Below are 17394 nucleotides of genomic sequence, written 5' to 3' on the forward strand. Positions count from 1 at the left end.
CGAAGTTACAACAGCACTGAAAAAAGTGAATACTTCTCACACTTATGACAAGGTGGGTAAAAGGAGGAGCCAGATGGTTGGAGGCAAGATGCTGACTCTGTAAAACTGCTTAGAGAGAGATGTAAAGCACTGTGGAGCAGTATAGAAGTATAAGTGCTATTGTCCTTCCTTCCTTCCTTCCTTCCTTCCTTCCTCCCTCCCTCCCTCCCTCCCTTCTTTCCTTCCTTCCATCCATCCATCCATCCATCCATGGTGCACAGTGGTTAGAATGCAGTATTGAAAGCTAACTCACTGGGAGGAAGGAAGGGAAAAAGGAATAGCAATAGCACTTAGGCTTATATACCTCTTCACAGTGCTTTACAGCCCGCTCTAAATGGTTTAGAGTCAGCAAATTGCCCCCAATAATCTGGGTCCTCATTTCACCCACCTCAGCCAGCCTTGAGCCAGTGAAGATCAAACTCCTTGCAGTGGGCAGAGTCAGCCTGCAATGCTGCATTTTAACCACTGGGCAGCAAGGAAGGAAGGAAGGAAGGAAGGAAGGAAGGAAGGAAGGAAGGAAGGAAGGAAAAGGAAAGGAAGAAAGGGAAGGAAGGAAGGAAGGAAGGAAGGAAGGAAGGAAGGAAGGAAGGAAGGAAGGAAACTCTCTAAGCAGTTTTACAAAGTCAGCATCTTGCCTCCAACCATCTGGCTCCTCCTTTTACCCACCTTGTCGTAAGTATGAGAAATGGTCACTTTTTCAGTGCTGTTGTAACTTTGAACGGCCACTAAGCGAACTGTCGTAAGCCCAGAACTACTTGTAGCTGTAATTGGGGTGTAAGAATATCTGTTTTCTCTCTGTGTGTGTCTCTCTCTCCCTCTCCCTCCCTCCAGCTGCTACAACCTTAATCCTGGCAAACTCCCCTTACAACATTATTCCTGCTACATCTTTATGCTCGGGCAAGGGTATGAGAGCAAAGGCGGCGGGATCTTAAGCCATGGAGAGCTTTACATATTCTGCTGCAGATAAATGGAAGATGGCGCATTTAAGGAGGGTTGATCTTAAAAGTCTGCGCTTGGATTTCTGCACCGGCTGAACAGATAAAGGAACGAGGGACCAGTATGTTCTCAGTCACAGGCTGGTTTTATGGAACAACAACAACAGAGAGATTTAAGCTTTGTATCTATATTTGCATTCCTCCCCCCCCCCACTCCTCCACCCATTAATTTGTGTTTTCAAAAGGCAAAATGTTTGTACAGGCAAGTCCTCGACTCACAACAGTTCATTTAGAATAGAATGATAAAGTTGGAAGGGACCTTGGAGGTCTTCTAGTCCAACCCACTGCCTAAGCAGGAAACCCTACACCACTTCAGACAAATGGTTATCCAATCTCTTCTTAAAAACTTCCAGTGTTGGAGCATTCACAGCTTCTGGAGGCAAGTGGTTCCACTGGTTAATTGTTCTCACTGTCAGGAAATGTCTCCTTAGTTCTAAGTTGCTTCTCTCCTTGATTAGTTTCCACCCATTGCCTCTTGTCCTGCCTTCAGGTGCCTTGGAGAATAGCTTGACTCCCTCTTCTTTGGGGCAGCCCCTGAGATATTGGAACACTGCTATCATGTCTCCCCTAGTCCTTCTTTTCATTAAACTAGACCTACCCAGTTCCTGCAACCGTTCTTCATATGTTTTAGCCTCCAGTCCCCTAATCATCTTTCTTGCTCTTCTCCCTACTCTTTCTAGAGTCTCAATTATAAGGGACCTTGGAGGTCTTCTAGTCCTATCCCCTGCTCAAGGAGGAGATCATATATACCATTCTGACAAATGGCTGTCCAATCACTTCTTGAAATCTTCTGGTGATGGAAGCAATCCATTGGTGGCAATCTGTTCCACTGGTTAATTGTTCACACTGTCGGGAAGTTTCTCCTTAGTTCTCGGTTGCTTCTCTCCTTGATTAGTTTCCACCCATTGCTTCTTGTCCTGCCTTCAGGTGCTTTGGAGAATAGTTTGACTCCCTCTTCTTTGGGGCAGCCCCTGAGATATTGGAACACTGCTATCATGTCTCCCCTAGTCCTTCTTTCTATTAAACTAGACACACCCAGTTCCTGCAACCGTTCTTCATATGTTTTAGCCTCCAGTCCCCTAATCCTCTTTGTTGCTCTTCTCTGCACTCTTTCTGGAGTCTCCACATCTTTTTTACATCGTGGCGACCAAAACTGGATGCAGGATTCCAAAGGTGGCGTTATAAAGTGGTATCAACACTTCACGTGATCTTGATTTAGTGGCTGTTCAAAGTTACAACACCACTGGAAAAAGAGAATTATGACCAGTGATGAGATCCTGCTGGTTTAACAACCAGTTTGGTGATCGCATGCTTTGCACACCTGCGCCTGAAGCACACCTGTGCAGTTTTAACAAAACTTACCTTCCACGTTATGTTCTGGGAAGTAACACAGCTGAGGGGGCGGCAATCCGTTCTGCCGCAGGAATCAGCTGAGAGGACATCGGTAAGTAGAGCGTAGGGTGTAGGTGGGCCCACCTGATTGCCGGAGAGACCAGTTCATCCGAACCGTTTGAATCCCACTCCTGCTTATGACCGTTTTCCACTTACAACCTTTGTGGCCTCCTTACGACCACATGGTCAAAATTTACGGGCTTGGCAACTGGTTCATACTTACGACCGTTGCTGTGTCCCAAGGTCATGGGATCCCTTTTGGCGACCTTATGACCAGTCAACGGGGGGAGTCAGATTCACTTAACAACCGAGTTACTAACTTATCAACGGCAGTGATTCACTTAACAACGGTGGCAAGAACGTTTGTAAAACGGGGCAGAACTCACTTCGCAAATCTCCCACTTAACAACAGGAACGTTGGGCTCAATGGTGGTCGTAAGTCAAGGACTACCTGTATAATTCCAACTCGTTTGGTATTTATCACATACGAATGTTTCCTTGGTGGAATTATTTTCTACTAGCCGATAACCCGGTGCTGCTTGGGGATTTATTTATAGGGGGGAAATGTCCGGACCAAATGTAATTTCTAATGTTGGATTTTCCCCCTTACCAGAGGGAGCCCCCTTGTGGAGGACTGTGGAGCTATTACCAGGGCAACTCCACTGCGCTGTACAGTAGAAGCCATTTGAAGGCAGTACAGTCGAAGCCATTTGAAGGCACAACAGGCTGTATCTTAACAGAACACACACCCCGAGGGGTGTTAGGGGCGTCTTACCCCCCACAGTATTTGTTTCCAGAGAGTAAGTCATCTGTGTACCAAGTTTGGTTGAAATTGCTCGAGGCGTTACACACACACACATATACAATAGATAGATAGATATTGTAGATGTTAGATAGATAGATAGATAGATAGATAGATAGATAGATGATAGATAGATAGATAGATAGATACTGTAGATGATAGATAGATAGATAGATAGATAGATAGATAGATAGATAGATAGATAGATAGATAGATAGATACTGTAGATGATTGATTGATAGATAGATAGATAGATAGATAGATAGATAGATAGATAGATAGATACTGTAGATGATAGATAGATAGATACTGTAGATGATAGATAGATAGATAGATAGATAGATAGATACTGTAGATGATAGACAGACAGATAGATAGATACTGTAGATGATAGATAGATAGATAGATAGATAGATAGATAGATAGATAGATAGTGTAGATGATAGATAGATAGATAGATAGATAGTGTAGATGATAGATAGATAGATAGATAGATAGATAGATACTGTAGATGATAGATAGATAGATAGATAGATAGATAGATAGATACTGCAGATGATAGATAGATAGATAGATAGATAGATAGATACTGTAGATGATAGATAGATAGATAGATAGATACTGTAGATGATAGATAGATAGATAGATAGATACTGTAGATGATAGATAGATAGATAGATAGATAGATAGATAGATAGATAGATAAATATAGAGATAGAGATATTCATATTCATTCTGCATATTCACTTAGAGGCTTATCATTTCCTAACTGTTGCCTAGTGTTCCTACACAATTGCTTGGCATTATATCCTTCATTAGATTTATCTCACCAGGTTTCTGGCATAAAAAAACAACAACCCACACAGCATGAAACCAAAAAAGATATCCGTTAAGAAACCTCAGGTGACAACATTTCTACCAGGTATTTATTAAGCAAATTCATGCATTTGCGATAAATACCTATCTAACAAATGCACGCCCTTGTAAGAAAAATGTATCTCCACTTATAAGAAAAATGTATCTATGGTATAAGCAGACAAGGAAAAAAATATTTTTAAAGGCTCTTACAGTGGAGGATAAATAAATACAACTGAAATGGAAACCTTTCACTCAAAAAAGTATCTTACAAGTTAAAACATTTAGGCAAAACAATAGCAAACTGGGCATATTTTTACTGAAGTCCTCATTCTGAAGTGACATTGTAACATTTGTGGAGGAATATGGTACATTGCATAGTTTCACTGGATCTAAATTATGTGGAGTCGAGGCTTAAAAAGCTAGTTTGCCAGAACTGGACTGCAATTTGTGGCATAGCATAATGTGTGAAAAAACAAGCACTGTAATCCAGTTTAGGATAAGGGGATTCCCCCAGCCAAAGGTTTATTCAGCAAACTATGGAAAAAACCACTCACAGGGGGCCATCAGCTGGAATGAAGAATGGAATGGAATCAGGATAGGATAGAAGAGAATAGAAAGAGGAAAGAAGGAAGGAGAATAGAACAGAATAGAATAAAGAGAGAAGAGAGAAGAGGAGAAGAAAAGAGGAAAACAAAAGAACAGAACGGGAATTAGAAAAGGATTAGATTAGAATAGAAAAGAGAATAGAGGAGAAGAGGGATTAGAATAGAATACAGAATAGGATAGGATATAATAGAATAGAATAGAAAGGGGAAAGAAGGAAGGAGAATAGAGAAAAGTGATAAGAGAGGAGAGGAGAGGAAGAATAGAATAGAACAGAACAGGAATTAGAACAGGGTTAAATTAAATTAGAATAGAATACAAAAGAGAAGGGAGAAGAGGAGAAGAAAAGAGGAAAAGAAAAGAACAGAACGGGAATTAGAAAAGGATTAGATTAGAATAGAATAGAAAAGAGAATAGAGGAGAAGAGGGATTAGAATAGAATATAGGATAGGATATAATAGAATAGAATAGAAAGAGGAAAGAAGGAAGGAGAATAGAATAGAGAAAAGTGATAAGAGATAAGCGAGGAGAGGAGAGGAAGAATAGAATAGAACAGAACAGGAATTAGAACAGGGTTAAATTAAATTAGAATAGAATAGAAAAGAGAAGAGAGAAGAGGAGAGGAGAAGAAAAGAACAGAAAGGGAATTAGAAAAGGATTAATTATATTAGATTAGAATAGAATAGAATAGAATAGAGAAGAGGGATTGGAATAGAATATAGAATATAATAGGATAGAATATAGAATAGACTAGAATAGGAAACAGAATAGGAAATGAATGGAATGGAATGGAATGGTATTAACACTTTACATAATATTGTCTCTTAATCCACATGTTAAAAAAGGTTTTAGCAGACAAAGCAGAAAAGTCATCCAAGAATCCAAGACCATCCCTGCGATTTTTAAGCCACAATGGTATTTCCAAACTCTAGCAAGAGCCACAACACGCGTTATCGACAAAGAGACGGCGAAGCGGAATTGCACATTTACCTGTAGGCATTTTTGGACACGGGACGTGGGTCAAACTTAAAGAAAAGAATGCACATGGATGGGGGGAAAGTGGAGCTTCCTTGCAGAGATGGTCAGTCAAAGGTCATCCTTCCCGGTGTCTGCTGCAAATGAAACACGGACAGCTGATCAGACTCGGAAATTGTTAAGTTTGTGATCCTACTACACACCCCAGGTAGTCCTCGACTCACAACAATTCATTTAAGTGACCGAAATTTCAAGGGCACTGAAAAAAGTGACTTATGATCGTTTCTCATACTTATGACTGTTGCAGCTTCACGTGATTTACATTTACGACGGTTGCAGTGTCCCTGTGGTCACGTGATCCCCTGTTGCAACTTTCTGACCTTCCCAGTGTGCGCATGCGCAGAGTTGCCGGACGAAGGGAACAGCTAAAGAACAAGGGTCGACTTGGGAGTAAGGCCACAGGCGGACGATGAAGGGCCCCTCCCAGAGGAAATAAGAGAGGAGCAAAGGGGGAGTGGAGTTAGCAGGAGACAACTACTTCGCTTCATTGGTTTGGGACTCTCCGAGACTCCTTGCCAAGTTCTGCAGAGATCGGCCTGGCAGCTCTCCAAGCCAGATAAGGTCTGTGACTGTAAATCCTCCCTCGAAAGACTTTGCCGGAGGTGAATGAGTAGAATTCACAGTCAATTAATAAAAGGGTTTTTTGTCAGGACAAGGAGTTTGCTTCAGGCTCTTGGGAAGCCTCGGTCAGAAGAGTAATAACACAACGGTGTGCGCTTTCATCTTCTTCCAAGTGAAAGTGAGGATTAAAATGCGAGTAACTGAAACAATCACCTGTACATCACCCAAACAGAAAAGAGCTTGGCTGTATCAAGGGTGTTCCAGAATGCAGAGGGAAAGAAATCAATAGCTGAACTCCAAGCAGCTCGGAATAATTGACTTAACCTTGCCCCAGTGAGCGATGATCAAGCGGTTTTATCGAAAACAAATTAAATTACTTTTATGAGCCCGAGAGTACGGCTGCGGAGAGAGAAAAAAGAGATCCCTTCCTACTCCCGCGCTAGGGACTCAGCTTCTCCCTTCCAAGATCTGTGATTGTGAAAGATCTATGAAAGTCCAAAAGAAATTTGGACAAAGGTGGTTAGAAAAGATGATAGGGTAACAGGTAGATTTCGAACCTGAACTGTTTTCAGAGGATAATTAGAACTGCGGGGGGAAAAAGGAATGGCCTGCCTTCCACTGAGGATCTGTATGCTGCAGTAGTCAAAAAGAGGGCCGTGAAAATATCTACAAACCCCTTGCATACTGGGCAACTATCCTCAAAATGAGACACTATAGGGCACTGCACACCAAGACGACAAGACACAAGGACAGTTTTTTCCCGAATGCCATCACTCTGCTAAAAAACTAATTCCCTCACCACTGCCAAACTATTCACTAAGTCTGCATTACTATTACTATTAGTCTTCTCATTGTTCCTATCACCCATCTCCTCCCACTTATGACTGCAGGACTGTAACTTTGTGGCTTGTATCCTTACGATTTATATCGATATTGATTGTTTCCTGATTGCTTATTTGTACCTTATGAGTATCATTAAGTGTTGTACCTTGTGATTCTTGACAAATGTGTCCTGCCTTTTTATGCATCTGCACCAATGACAAATTCCTTGTGTGTCCAATCACAGTTGGCCAATAAAGAATTCTATTCTATTCTATTCTATTCTATGCTATGCTATTCTAGACTATAACCATGTTGCTTGCATCTTTACGATCTATAGTTTTATTTGTTTCCTAATATGATTTGATTGCTTACTAGTAACTTATGGTTATCATTAAGTCTTGTAATGTATCTTTTCTTTTATGTACACTGAGAGCATCTGCACCAAAGACAAATTCCTTGTGTGTCAAATCACACTTGGCCAATAAAGAATTCTATTCTATTCTATTCTATTCTATTCTATTCTATTCTATGCTATGCTAATCTATTCTCTATTCTATTCCATTCTCTATTCTATTCCTCTATTCTATTCCATTCTCTATTCTATTCTCTAATTTCTATTCTCTAATTTCTATTCTATATCCTATTCTATTCCTCTATTCTATTCTAGACTATAACCATGTTGCTTGCATCTTTACAATTTATATTATTTTATTTGCTTCCTAGTTGATTTGATGGCTTACTAGTAACTTATGATTATCATTAAGTCTTGTAATGTATCTTTTCTTTTATGTACACAGAGAGCATATGCACCAAAGACAAATTCCTTGTGTGTCCAATCACACTTGGTCAATAAAGAATTCTATTCTATTCTATTCTATGCTATACTATATTCTATTCTATTCCATTCTATTCTATTCTCTATTCTATTCTCTAATTTCTATTCTATATCCTATTCTATTCTCTATTCTATTCTAGACTATAACCGTGTTGCTTGCATCTTTACAATTTATATTGTTTTATTTGTTTCCTAGTTGATTTGATGTCTTATTAGTTACCTATGACTACCACTAAGTGTTATATCTTATGATTCTTTTATGTACACTGAGAGCATATGAACCAAAGACAAATTCCTTGTGTGTCCAATCACACTTAGCTAATAAAGAATTCTATTCTATTTTTACTAGGTATAATACCAGAAAAACCTGATAAGAAAAGTATGCGTCTTTCCCTGTGTTGTATGTTAATTAAGCCAGGTATGCCCTGTCTTCTCCACCACCAATGTTGGTTGAGGAACTTCAACTTGCATCTGGATGAAAAATAAACCTGAGTTTCGTGAACAGCCCAAGGTTTAAAAGATCCATTTGGATTCTTAATGGGTAGCCACTGTCTTTTTTAGGGTGTTTCTTCGAAGTTTAACCTACAGCTCTGGTACAATGTCCAAGAGCTCCTTCACCCTAAACATTAACCATGCTCATCTTCCAAGGTCAGACAGATGCTGCCATCTACTGTGACAATCAGGTTATGGGAAGCTACGGTAATGCCTTTAAAAAAAAAAACACCTGTCCACTTGTACAACTTGATTAGAAAACCAGCATTGTTTAAAGCACCTTTAAACTCAACGACAATTGTTAAAAGATGACAACAAAGCTCTGAAGAAGAAGTCATTATAAATGACATGCTCACAAGAGACGCCACGAAAAGACCAGAGACGAGGATGAGATATAAATCAAGGAGTGATGGCTACATTAAGGCTGACATTTCCAATATTTTGTCTGTCTCGCATCGCTGCTTCTTATTATCGCCCTTTGCTCCATATTTTATTTATTCTAAGTGATTAGCTTTATATAGATCTGTTAAAAACATGACAGCTTAACATTGTTATAATAATTGAAATCTATGCAGCCCCTTGATTTGCCAGTTTGGTTGTCTAAACAATGCAAAGCACTCACTTAGCTCTATTTGAATAGAGCTGTGATGGCGGACCTCTGGCACGCGGGGCCATTTGTCAGGGCACGCGTGGCTTTGCCCTGTCAGCTCCAGCGCGCATGCAAGAATCCGGTCTTGCCAGAGACCAGAGAGCCCACGCGGGGACAGAGGAAGGCTGACTTGAGCGCAGGCGGGCGGTTTGCTGGCACGTCCTTTGATTGTTGGGGGTACTCCCATTCGCCCTTAGTGACGGGGAATGCTTTGTCCTGCGAGCGAAGGCTGCCCCCCCCCCTCTGCAACATGCTGCGGGTGCAAGTGGAAGGTGCTGGAAGCCTCCGGAGGGCCTGGGGAGGGGGAGATCAGGAAGGCCATTTTCGCCCTTCCCAGGCTCCTAGAAATCTAGATCAGGGGTGTCAAACTCAATTGCATCGAGGGCCACATCAGAGCTGTCGTTGACCGTGTGTATGTGGAGGGGAGAGAGAGAGATTGGGTGGGTGTGGTCAATTAGGTGGGCATGGCCAGCTTGACACCACCCACTGGGTGTGGCCAACTGGGTGGCTGTGGCCAGTTTGACGCCACTCCCCAAACTGCTGGTATGTTTCCTCTTCGCACTAGGTAGACCAGGACGACCCCGGCGGGCAGGATCTGACCACATTGTGGGCTGGATCTGGCTCGCGAGCCCCGAGTTCGACACCCCTGACCTGGATGTAGAAGCTTTTCTTTTAATGGGAAGAGATGCCCATTCATATTTCCCATTTCTACTTGCAACTGGCATTTCAATTCTCTGGGTAGATTGGAATAGAACCCCCGAAATGCAGGATCTGTTTCTAAAATTGACCCTGCTACCTTTTTTCTCCCCCTTCTTCTTAACGTTTACGCCACTCCAGTGTTTTCCTGGTATAAAATTCACTGTTGGAAATATGGCACGGGGAATCCTTTGACTTACGACAATTGAGCCCAAAATGTCTGTTACTAACAGTGGTGGGTTGCAGGCAGTACGCCCCAGTACAGTGGTACCGGTACCTGGCCGGAGCACCGACTACCGTTCCAGTACGGTGCTCCGGAGGGCCCACCCACCCGCCTGAGCTCCCTACCTATATTTCAGCTTTTCGGCACCTGCACGACGCTCCGCCGAGCAGCTGGAGAGTCGCGGAGGCTCGCGGAGGCGTCACAAGAGGTAAGGATGCATGTGCGCACCTGCTGCCTTTATGTGGTGGACGCCGGGCCCCATTGCAACCGTACCAGTTGCAATGGGATCCGCAACCCATCACTGGTTGCTAAGCGACAGTTGTCAAATGAGTTTTGCTCCGGTTTACCGCCTTCCTTGCCAGAGTTGTTAAGTGAATCACGGTAGGGGTTAAGTTAGCAACAGGGTTGTTAAGTGAATCTGATTTTGCCATTCAAATATGAATCAGTTGCCAAGCATCCAAATGTAAATCACGTGCAGCATGGGAATACTGCAATGGTCATAAGTGCGAAACCTGGTCGTCAGTCACTTTTTTCAGGGCTGGTGTAACTTTGAACGGTCACTAAATGAACTGTTGTAAGTCGAGGACTACCTGTATTTTACCTGCACGTATAAGAATTGTTTGAGCCTCACGGGTTACTAGACAGAGCGTCGATTCTTTTTTATTATAATTAGGAATATATATCCACAGCCAGGGCTGCAGTTAACATATTTTTGAGGGATAGAGAGACCAAAAGGCAGCTGTATAAATGCTTTTGGATGATTATTTTTTTAAAAAAAATCCTACAAAACCCGTGCTCTTCGCAAGACGGATCACTGAGGAAGTGATTTGGTTCCCTAAATTGTACAGAATAAATACTGCAGACTGGAAGGAAGTGCTAAAGAACAGCTGAAATACCCCAAGCATAGAGATAACTAGAAGGAATATTATGCTTAAGAACTCTTCTGAAAAGGAGCAGAAGACATTGGAATTCATGCCAGATTGTACTTACTGGATAAAATATTCATCCATTTATAAAGTTACTATTCGACAATGTTAATTTCTAGCTTCCTTTTTCTGGTGACTAAGAATACTTTTTAAACATACATGGGAGCTATTGTTTCCAAGGCCTTTGGAATATTGATGTTTATTTCCCTGCTCAAGCCATATAAACTTTGACATCAGCCAGAATTACTTTATTATTTATTACTTTTATAGCCCATCTAAATTTCCAGTCCTTCCTCTTCACAAATCATGCAGCAACAAAAGTAGATAATGCATATAATAGCTTAAGCATGGTATGAATCTGGCCACTGTGGTTTGTAAATCAAGGTTTACGGCTCAATACAATGTGAATTCAGCCAACTGTGCCTGAGAAAAAAATGCTTAAAGATCATGGTTTATGGTGAGGTCAACGTAGCTATTGTTTATCCCACCACCACTCTGGAAAGGCAAGTTTTATTCTAGGTGGCTTGTTCTGGTTTTTCTTTAGATTTTCCACACCTAAAAAAAATGTGAATGTCCTTGGCTTTCAAATCTGGGCTGAATTTCAAAATGCAAGAATTATTTAGAATATTATCTAAGAAATATTACATCAACCCAAACCATATTTTTGGAAGATATACACAAATTTCATTAAACTAGATTCGTATGCTTGCACTTTGGTAGTAATTCCACTCAACCGAGATGAAAATAATGTTTTTATGAACTGTATTAAGCTATATTATCAGAAAATTTCCATGTATGTATGTATGTATGTATGTATGTATGTATGTCTCTCTGTCTATCTATCTATCTATCTATCTATCTTTCTATCTATCTATCTATCTATCATCTATCTATCTATCTATCTATCTATCTATCATGTTTGTTTTCAAGCATAACTCTGGAATGCCTCGAGCAATTTCAACCAAACTAGTTTTAATTTAGACCTTTACCACCAACTTTGTATTCCTCTCATAGCCCCAGTAGACTAGACTAGAGTTCACTTATAATTGTTTTGCTTTTTTGTGTCTAAGGAAAACAGAATAGCTTATGCAATAATGAATTTCTTAAGATGCCACAAACACCCATGCATCTCTTTTTGTATACCTAATTATCATTGGTTTGGTACAAGGTGGATAAAAATCGATGATTTAAAAAAAAATCGGTTTTTTCAAACTTTAAATCGGATTTTTTAATATTTTCATCCAATTTATTTTAATAAAATGCTTTTGGAGTAAAAATCTATCTAGTTTTCTATTTAAGGTACATTAATAATTTAGTTTATTCAGCACGAAATGGAGCTCAGTTATGCAGCATGAAGGCTGTATATTCTGTAATATTGGGACTGTCAGTGAGTCAACAATGAGTCAGAGGAGGAGCTGCTGTGGGACAGAGATGATAGCTGCTCTTTAAAAATTAGGATTTCAATCGAGTCAATTGAAATCAAGCCTTTTTACTAGTGATTTAAATCGAGTCGGTTTAAATCCAATCCACCCATCCAAAAGACAGAATAAAATTCCTATTTGCACGTTTACCTACTACCCAGGTCTGCTGATCAAAAGCAACTACCGGTAAGTCTTTAATATGTCCTTAAGTTTTCCTACTGGGAGGGGGAAAAAAGCAAAAAAAAAAAAAAGGGGGACACACACAAACAAAACAGATTATCTTCCTGTTTGTAGCCAAAAATTACTTTGGGAAAATTGCCACAGTTGCCTTGAAGTTGTTTCAACTAAATATTACATTGGCTCCATATGGTGAAAGCAGTAACAGTACAGGGAGCTGCATCTGTTTTCAAGAAATCATTTACTTAGCAAAATGATATTTTTAAAAAAAAAAAAACACGGTGGAATAGGGTCCAACATTTAAATAGCTGTAACTCAGAATAGGACACAGAGGTCATAATAAAAATTTTTCTGCGTACAGGTTCAAGAGTGAGATGCCCTCTACACGATTGGATTTATTCCCAAATAAGTAGGCATGAGATCAGGAACATAGCAACAAGGCTCCGTGTAACTCAGAACAGCCTACACCAGCTGGCAGAAACGTCTCAAATTACAGACTTTCAACAGCACATTTAATGATAGTTCAAAGTTGCAATAAGATAAAAGGTAAAGTTTCTCCTCGTAGATATACAGTATGTGCTAGTCGTTCCCAACTCTAGGGGGCGGTGCTCATCTCTGTTTCAAAGCCGAAGAGCCAGCGCTGTCCGAAGACGTCTCCGTGGTCATGTGGCCGGCATGACTCAACTCCGAAGGCGCACGGAACGCTGTTCCCTTCCCACCAAAGGTGGTTCCTATTTTTCTACTTGCATTTTGTACATGCTTTCGAACTGCTAGGTTGGCAGAAGCTGGGACAAGTCACGGGAGCTCACTCGGTTACGCGGCACTAGGGATTCGAACCGCTGAACTGCCGATCTTTCTGATCGACAAGCTCAGCGTCTTAGCCACTGAGCCACCGCTTCCCCCTAGTCCTTGACTTACAACATCTCATTTAATGATAGTTCAAAGTTAGCACAATAGCACTGGGGGGGAAAAATGACTTATGGCTGTTTTTCACACTTAGGACTACCGCAGCATTCCCAGGGTCACATTAACAATATTCAGAGATTTGGCAACTGACTCATATTTATGACGGTTGCAGGGTCCCAGGTTCAGGTGACCTGCTTTTGTGACCTTCAAACAAGCAAAGTCAAATGGGGAAGCCACATTCCCCTAACAACTGTGTTACCCACGTGACCATTGCAACGGTTTGCTTAATGGCAGCAAGAAAAATAATTAAGTGGGGCAAAACTCACTTAACAACTCTCACCTAGCAACAGGGCTCAATTGTAGTCGTAAGTCGAGGACTACCTATATCAGATGAGAACCTTTCTTAGTCCCTACAGGTTGCTTGGAAATGACTCTGAAACGCTCAGGAAATAGTCAGGCACGGGAAGAGTTTTTGTGTTTTCTTTTCTGTGGGAAATGGCTCTTTGAGTGTTTAAGATTGCCTGCTTTACACTAAAGTACAATTAGTTCATTTGCTGGCATTTCCTATCTGATTTACTTGGTAAGGCTGACATCAGCCTGAAAAACAAGGGAGGGGTTCACCCATTATGCAGCTGCGGGCTGAGCTGTCTCTTATCTGACCATTCCCTAGGCAGCACTTCTCTCTTTGCTCCATCTCCCAAACGTACCTTTTACAGATAATGAAAAATCTACAACCAACCCATAAAAATCAGACAGCATCAAGGACTCCGCAGTATCAACAATTAGGCCAAGCACACCCATGGCCTGACTCAACAATTAACCCATTTATCTGGGTTTGCACAATATACTGACCTGCAAATTCTATTAATTCTATTTAAATGATGGTCTCTGAAAGAGGCTAAAACACATGGACCAGTCATTGGTCAAGCAATTGAAAATGTATCCATGTATCCAAATATAGACCCACTCTAATCTGGTACAAATGTGAAACCCAAAACATCAGCCTTAACTTTACTTTCAAAGTCATTAAGAGGCCATTGAGGAAGGATAGTGTACGATATGAGAACAAAAAATATATATTTCAGAGAAAGCCAGAATATTTGCCCTGTATTCCAAAGATGCTTTTTTTCAAGAGGCAACTTTCTGGTTTTTCTTTGAAGATGTTTCACTTCTCATCCAAGAAGCTTCTTCAGCTCTTGGATGAGAAGCGAAATGTCTCCAAGAAAAAAACAAAGAAAGTCCAGTTGCTTCTTGAAAAAGCCCATTTGGGACCACCATGACCAGGATTGACTGAGAATCTCCATAGACATTTGCCCTGTAAGTCAATAAAACAGAACAAAAGGCAAAAATGCTTCTTTGGCAACTTGGCCTGTCTCAGAAAACCCACAAAACTCACTTTTAACCCAATGACCATATTATCCCATTTTCTAGATCTGGACCTACTTTGTTTTTGACTCTATTTTTCTCTTTTGAATTCTCCCAACTTGCTTTCAGTGTCTTTTAATTATTGGACTATTTTATAATGTATGTGTCCAGTATGAACACTGTACGCGAGACACAGGTAATCCTCAACTTGTGACCACAATGGAGCCCAAAATTTCCATTGTTAAAAGCAAGGCAGTTGAGTTTTGCCCCATTTTACAACCATTCTCGCCACGCTTGTGAAGTGAAGCACTGCAGGTAAGTTGGTAGCGTGATTATTTAGTGACAACCTGGCTTCCCCCTTGACTCTGCTTGTCAGAAAGTTGCAAAAGGGGATCACGGGACCACTGCAACCGTCATAAATACGAGTCAGTTGACAAGCATCCAAATTTCAATCACGTGACCATAGGGATGCTGCAGGGGTCGTAAGTGTGAAAAAAACGTTCCTGGCTGGGTCACGCTTTTCTATGCGGTTGTAACTTCCAATGGTCCCTCTAAACAAATGGTTGCAAGTCGAGAACTTCCTATACAAATGTGATAAATGGACACTAAATGGACACCTAAAATGGACCCCTAACATTAAAAACATCATCAAAAAAGCACAAGGAATGTTCTTTCTGCTCCAACTCACGAAGCTCAAACTGCCCAAGCAGCTACTGATTCTGTTCTACAGAGGAATTGTTGAGTCTGTCCTCTACATCTCCATATCTGTCTGGTTTGGCTCTGCATCCCAACAAGACAGACACGGACTTCAGAGGAGAATCAGAACTGCAGGAAAAACAATGGCTGCCAACCTGCCTTCCATTGAGGACCTGCACACTGCACGAGTCAAAAAGAGGGCTGGGAAAATATCTACAGACCCCTCACATCCTGGACATAAATTGTTTCAACTCCTACCCTCAAAACGACGCTATAGAGCACTGCACACCAGAACAACTAGACACAAGGAGAGTTTTTTCCCAACGCCATCATTCTGCTAAAGAAATAATTCCCTCACCACTGTTAAACTATTTACTAAGGCTGCATTACTATTACTATGTCTTCTCATCGGTCCTATCACCCATCTCCTCCCACTTATGACTGTATGACTGTAACTTTGTTGCTTGTATCCTTACGATTTATATTCCTAATATGATTTAATTCCTTATTTGTACCCTATGACCATCATTCAGTGTTGTACCTGATGATTCTTGACGAATGTATCTTTTCTTTTTATGTTCTCTGAGAGCGTATTATGCACCAAAGACAAATTCCTTGTGTGTCCAATCACACTTGGCCAATAAAGAATTCTGTTCTGTTCTAAATGCCACACAACAATCCTGCGAGGTAGACCGATAGAGGAAGGGATCCAAAGTCGACCCAAGACTGAGGCTCTCCCTGCCCCTAGTCTCCCCCCATTTCCCACAGCGAAGGTTCCTGCCTTCAAACCCATCATCCCCAGCTAAAGAGAGGCCAGAGGGCGTATTTCCGGACTACAACTCCCACAATCCCTCGTCAGGGAGTTTCAAGCGGGGGGACGATGGGACTTGAAGTCCACCATGTCAGCCTCAGCCCAAAAGATACTCCTTGTTCCCATCAGCCCCCGCGGCCTGCCCCAGACCCTCAGGGACCCGGCTGGGCCCACCACTTCCGGTCCCCCCAAACTCACCCTCAAACGGCTCGAGCGGCGCCTTCAACAGTTTCACCGAGCAGCCGCTTCCGGGCGCGCCAACCACCATTCAAGAAGCAGCGCCCCGATTGGACCGCCTCGCCTCCGCCTCCTCCGAAGCGTGCGCATGCGACCCAGGCCGAATCGACGCCTCCTCCTGTTGCTGCCCCGCCCCTTCGTGCTCCGCGCGCGGATGAGTTCTGTTTCCCCCGGTCGCTCTGGAGACGCCGCCGTTCCGCTTGCTTGCCTCCCCTCCCTCCGCCGGCGTTCGCTCGCTCGCTCTCTTTCTGCCCTGCCCCCGGCTCTTCCTTCTCTTGCTCGCTCCTCCCTCCTCCTCCTCCTCTCTTTTTTCCCCTCCTTTCTCGGTCGAATGGCTTTTTTTTCTTGCACCTTTTGCAGCAATCTTGCATTTTAATTTTTTTTAATTTTTTAAAAATGAAGGCAATCCAGGGAAGGCAACAGCCTTGGGGGGATTTGCAGGGCAACCTCCTAAATGCCAAGGGGTTCCAAAGCCACCGCCTGGGCAGCTTGCTTAGCTCAGCAAATGCACCGTCGCAAAAAGTGCTTTTTCCCGGCTATAAATATCCCAAGTCCCACCCTGTGCCATTGATTTTCATCCCCCCCCCCCTGCGATTCGTCTAGCCTTGTGCTGCAGGGGAAATCCCTCGCCCGGGCCCAATGCGTTTGCCCTACATCAGCAGGCGCGCCCAGCCCTTTGCAATCTCTGCCCCCCCACCCCTTATTCCTCTCCTCCCCCCGCCTGCAAAACACGGTTCAAACCGCGCTCCCTGCACGCGCTGGGGGTTCGCACGACCTTGCTTGGCTTTGCTGAAGCTTTGCAGTCTCGGCTGCAGACTCTATCAAAGAGAGCCGCGCTAAACGGCCCAGGTGT

The 17394-nt window shown here is 42.3% G+C and overlaps 1 protein-coding gene across 1 annotated transcript in view; it reads right to left on the bottom strand.

Annotated features, from left to right (window-relative positions):
- Window positions 1-16627, bottom strand: part of TANGO2 (transport and golgi organization 2 homolog) — a 43086-nt gene extending 26459 nt beyond the window's left edge. Inside the window, exons 1-2 of the mRNA XM_081966957.1 lie at window positions 16503-16627; window positions 5680-5801 (exon numbers count right to left, since the gene is read on the bottom strand). Coding sequence (XP_081823083.1) covers window positions 5680-5735 — 56 coding nt within the window. The 5' untranslated portion in view covers window positions 5736-5801; window positions 16503-16627. The remainder of the gene's footprint in view (window positions 1-5679; window positions 5802-16502) is intronic.
- Between the last annotated feature and the right edge of the window lie 767 nt (window positions 16628-17394).

Source organism: Natrix helvetica (assembly GCF_964273705.1).
Source record: "Natrix helvetica genome assembly, chromosome: 14".
In the NCBI taxonomy this organism is placed as follows: Eukaryota; Metazoa; Chordata; class Lepidosauria; order Squamata; family Natricidae; genus Natrix; species Natrix helvetica.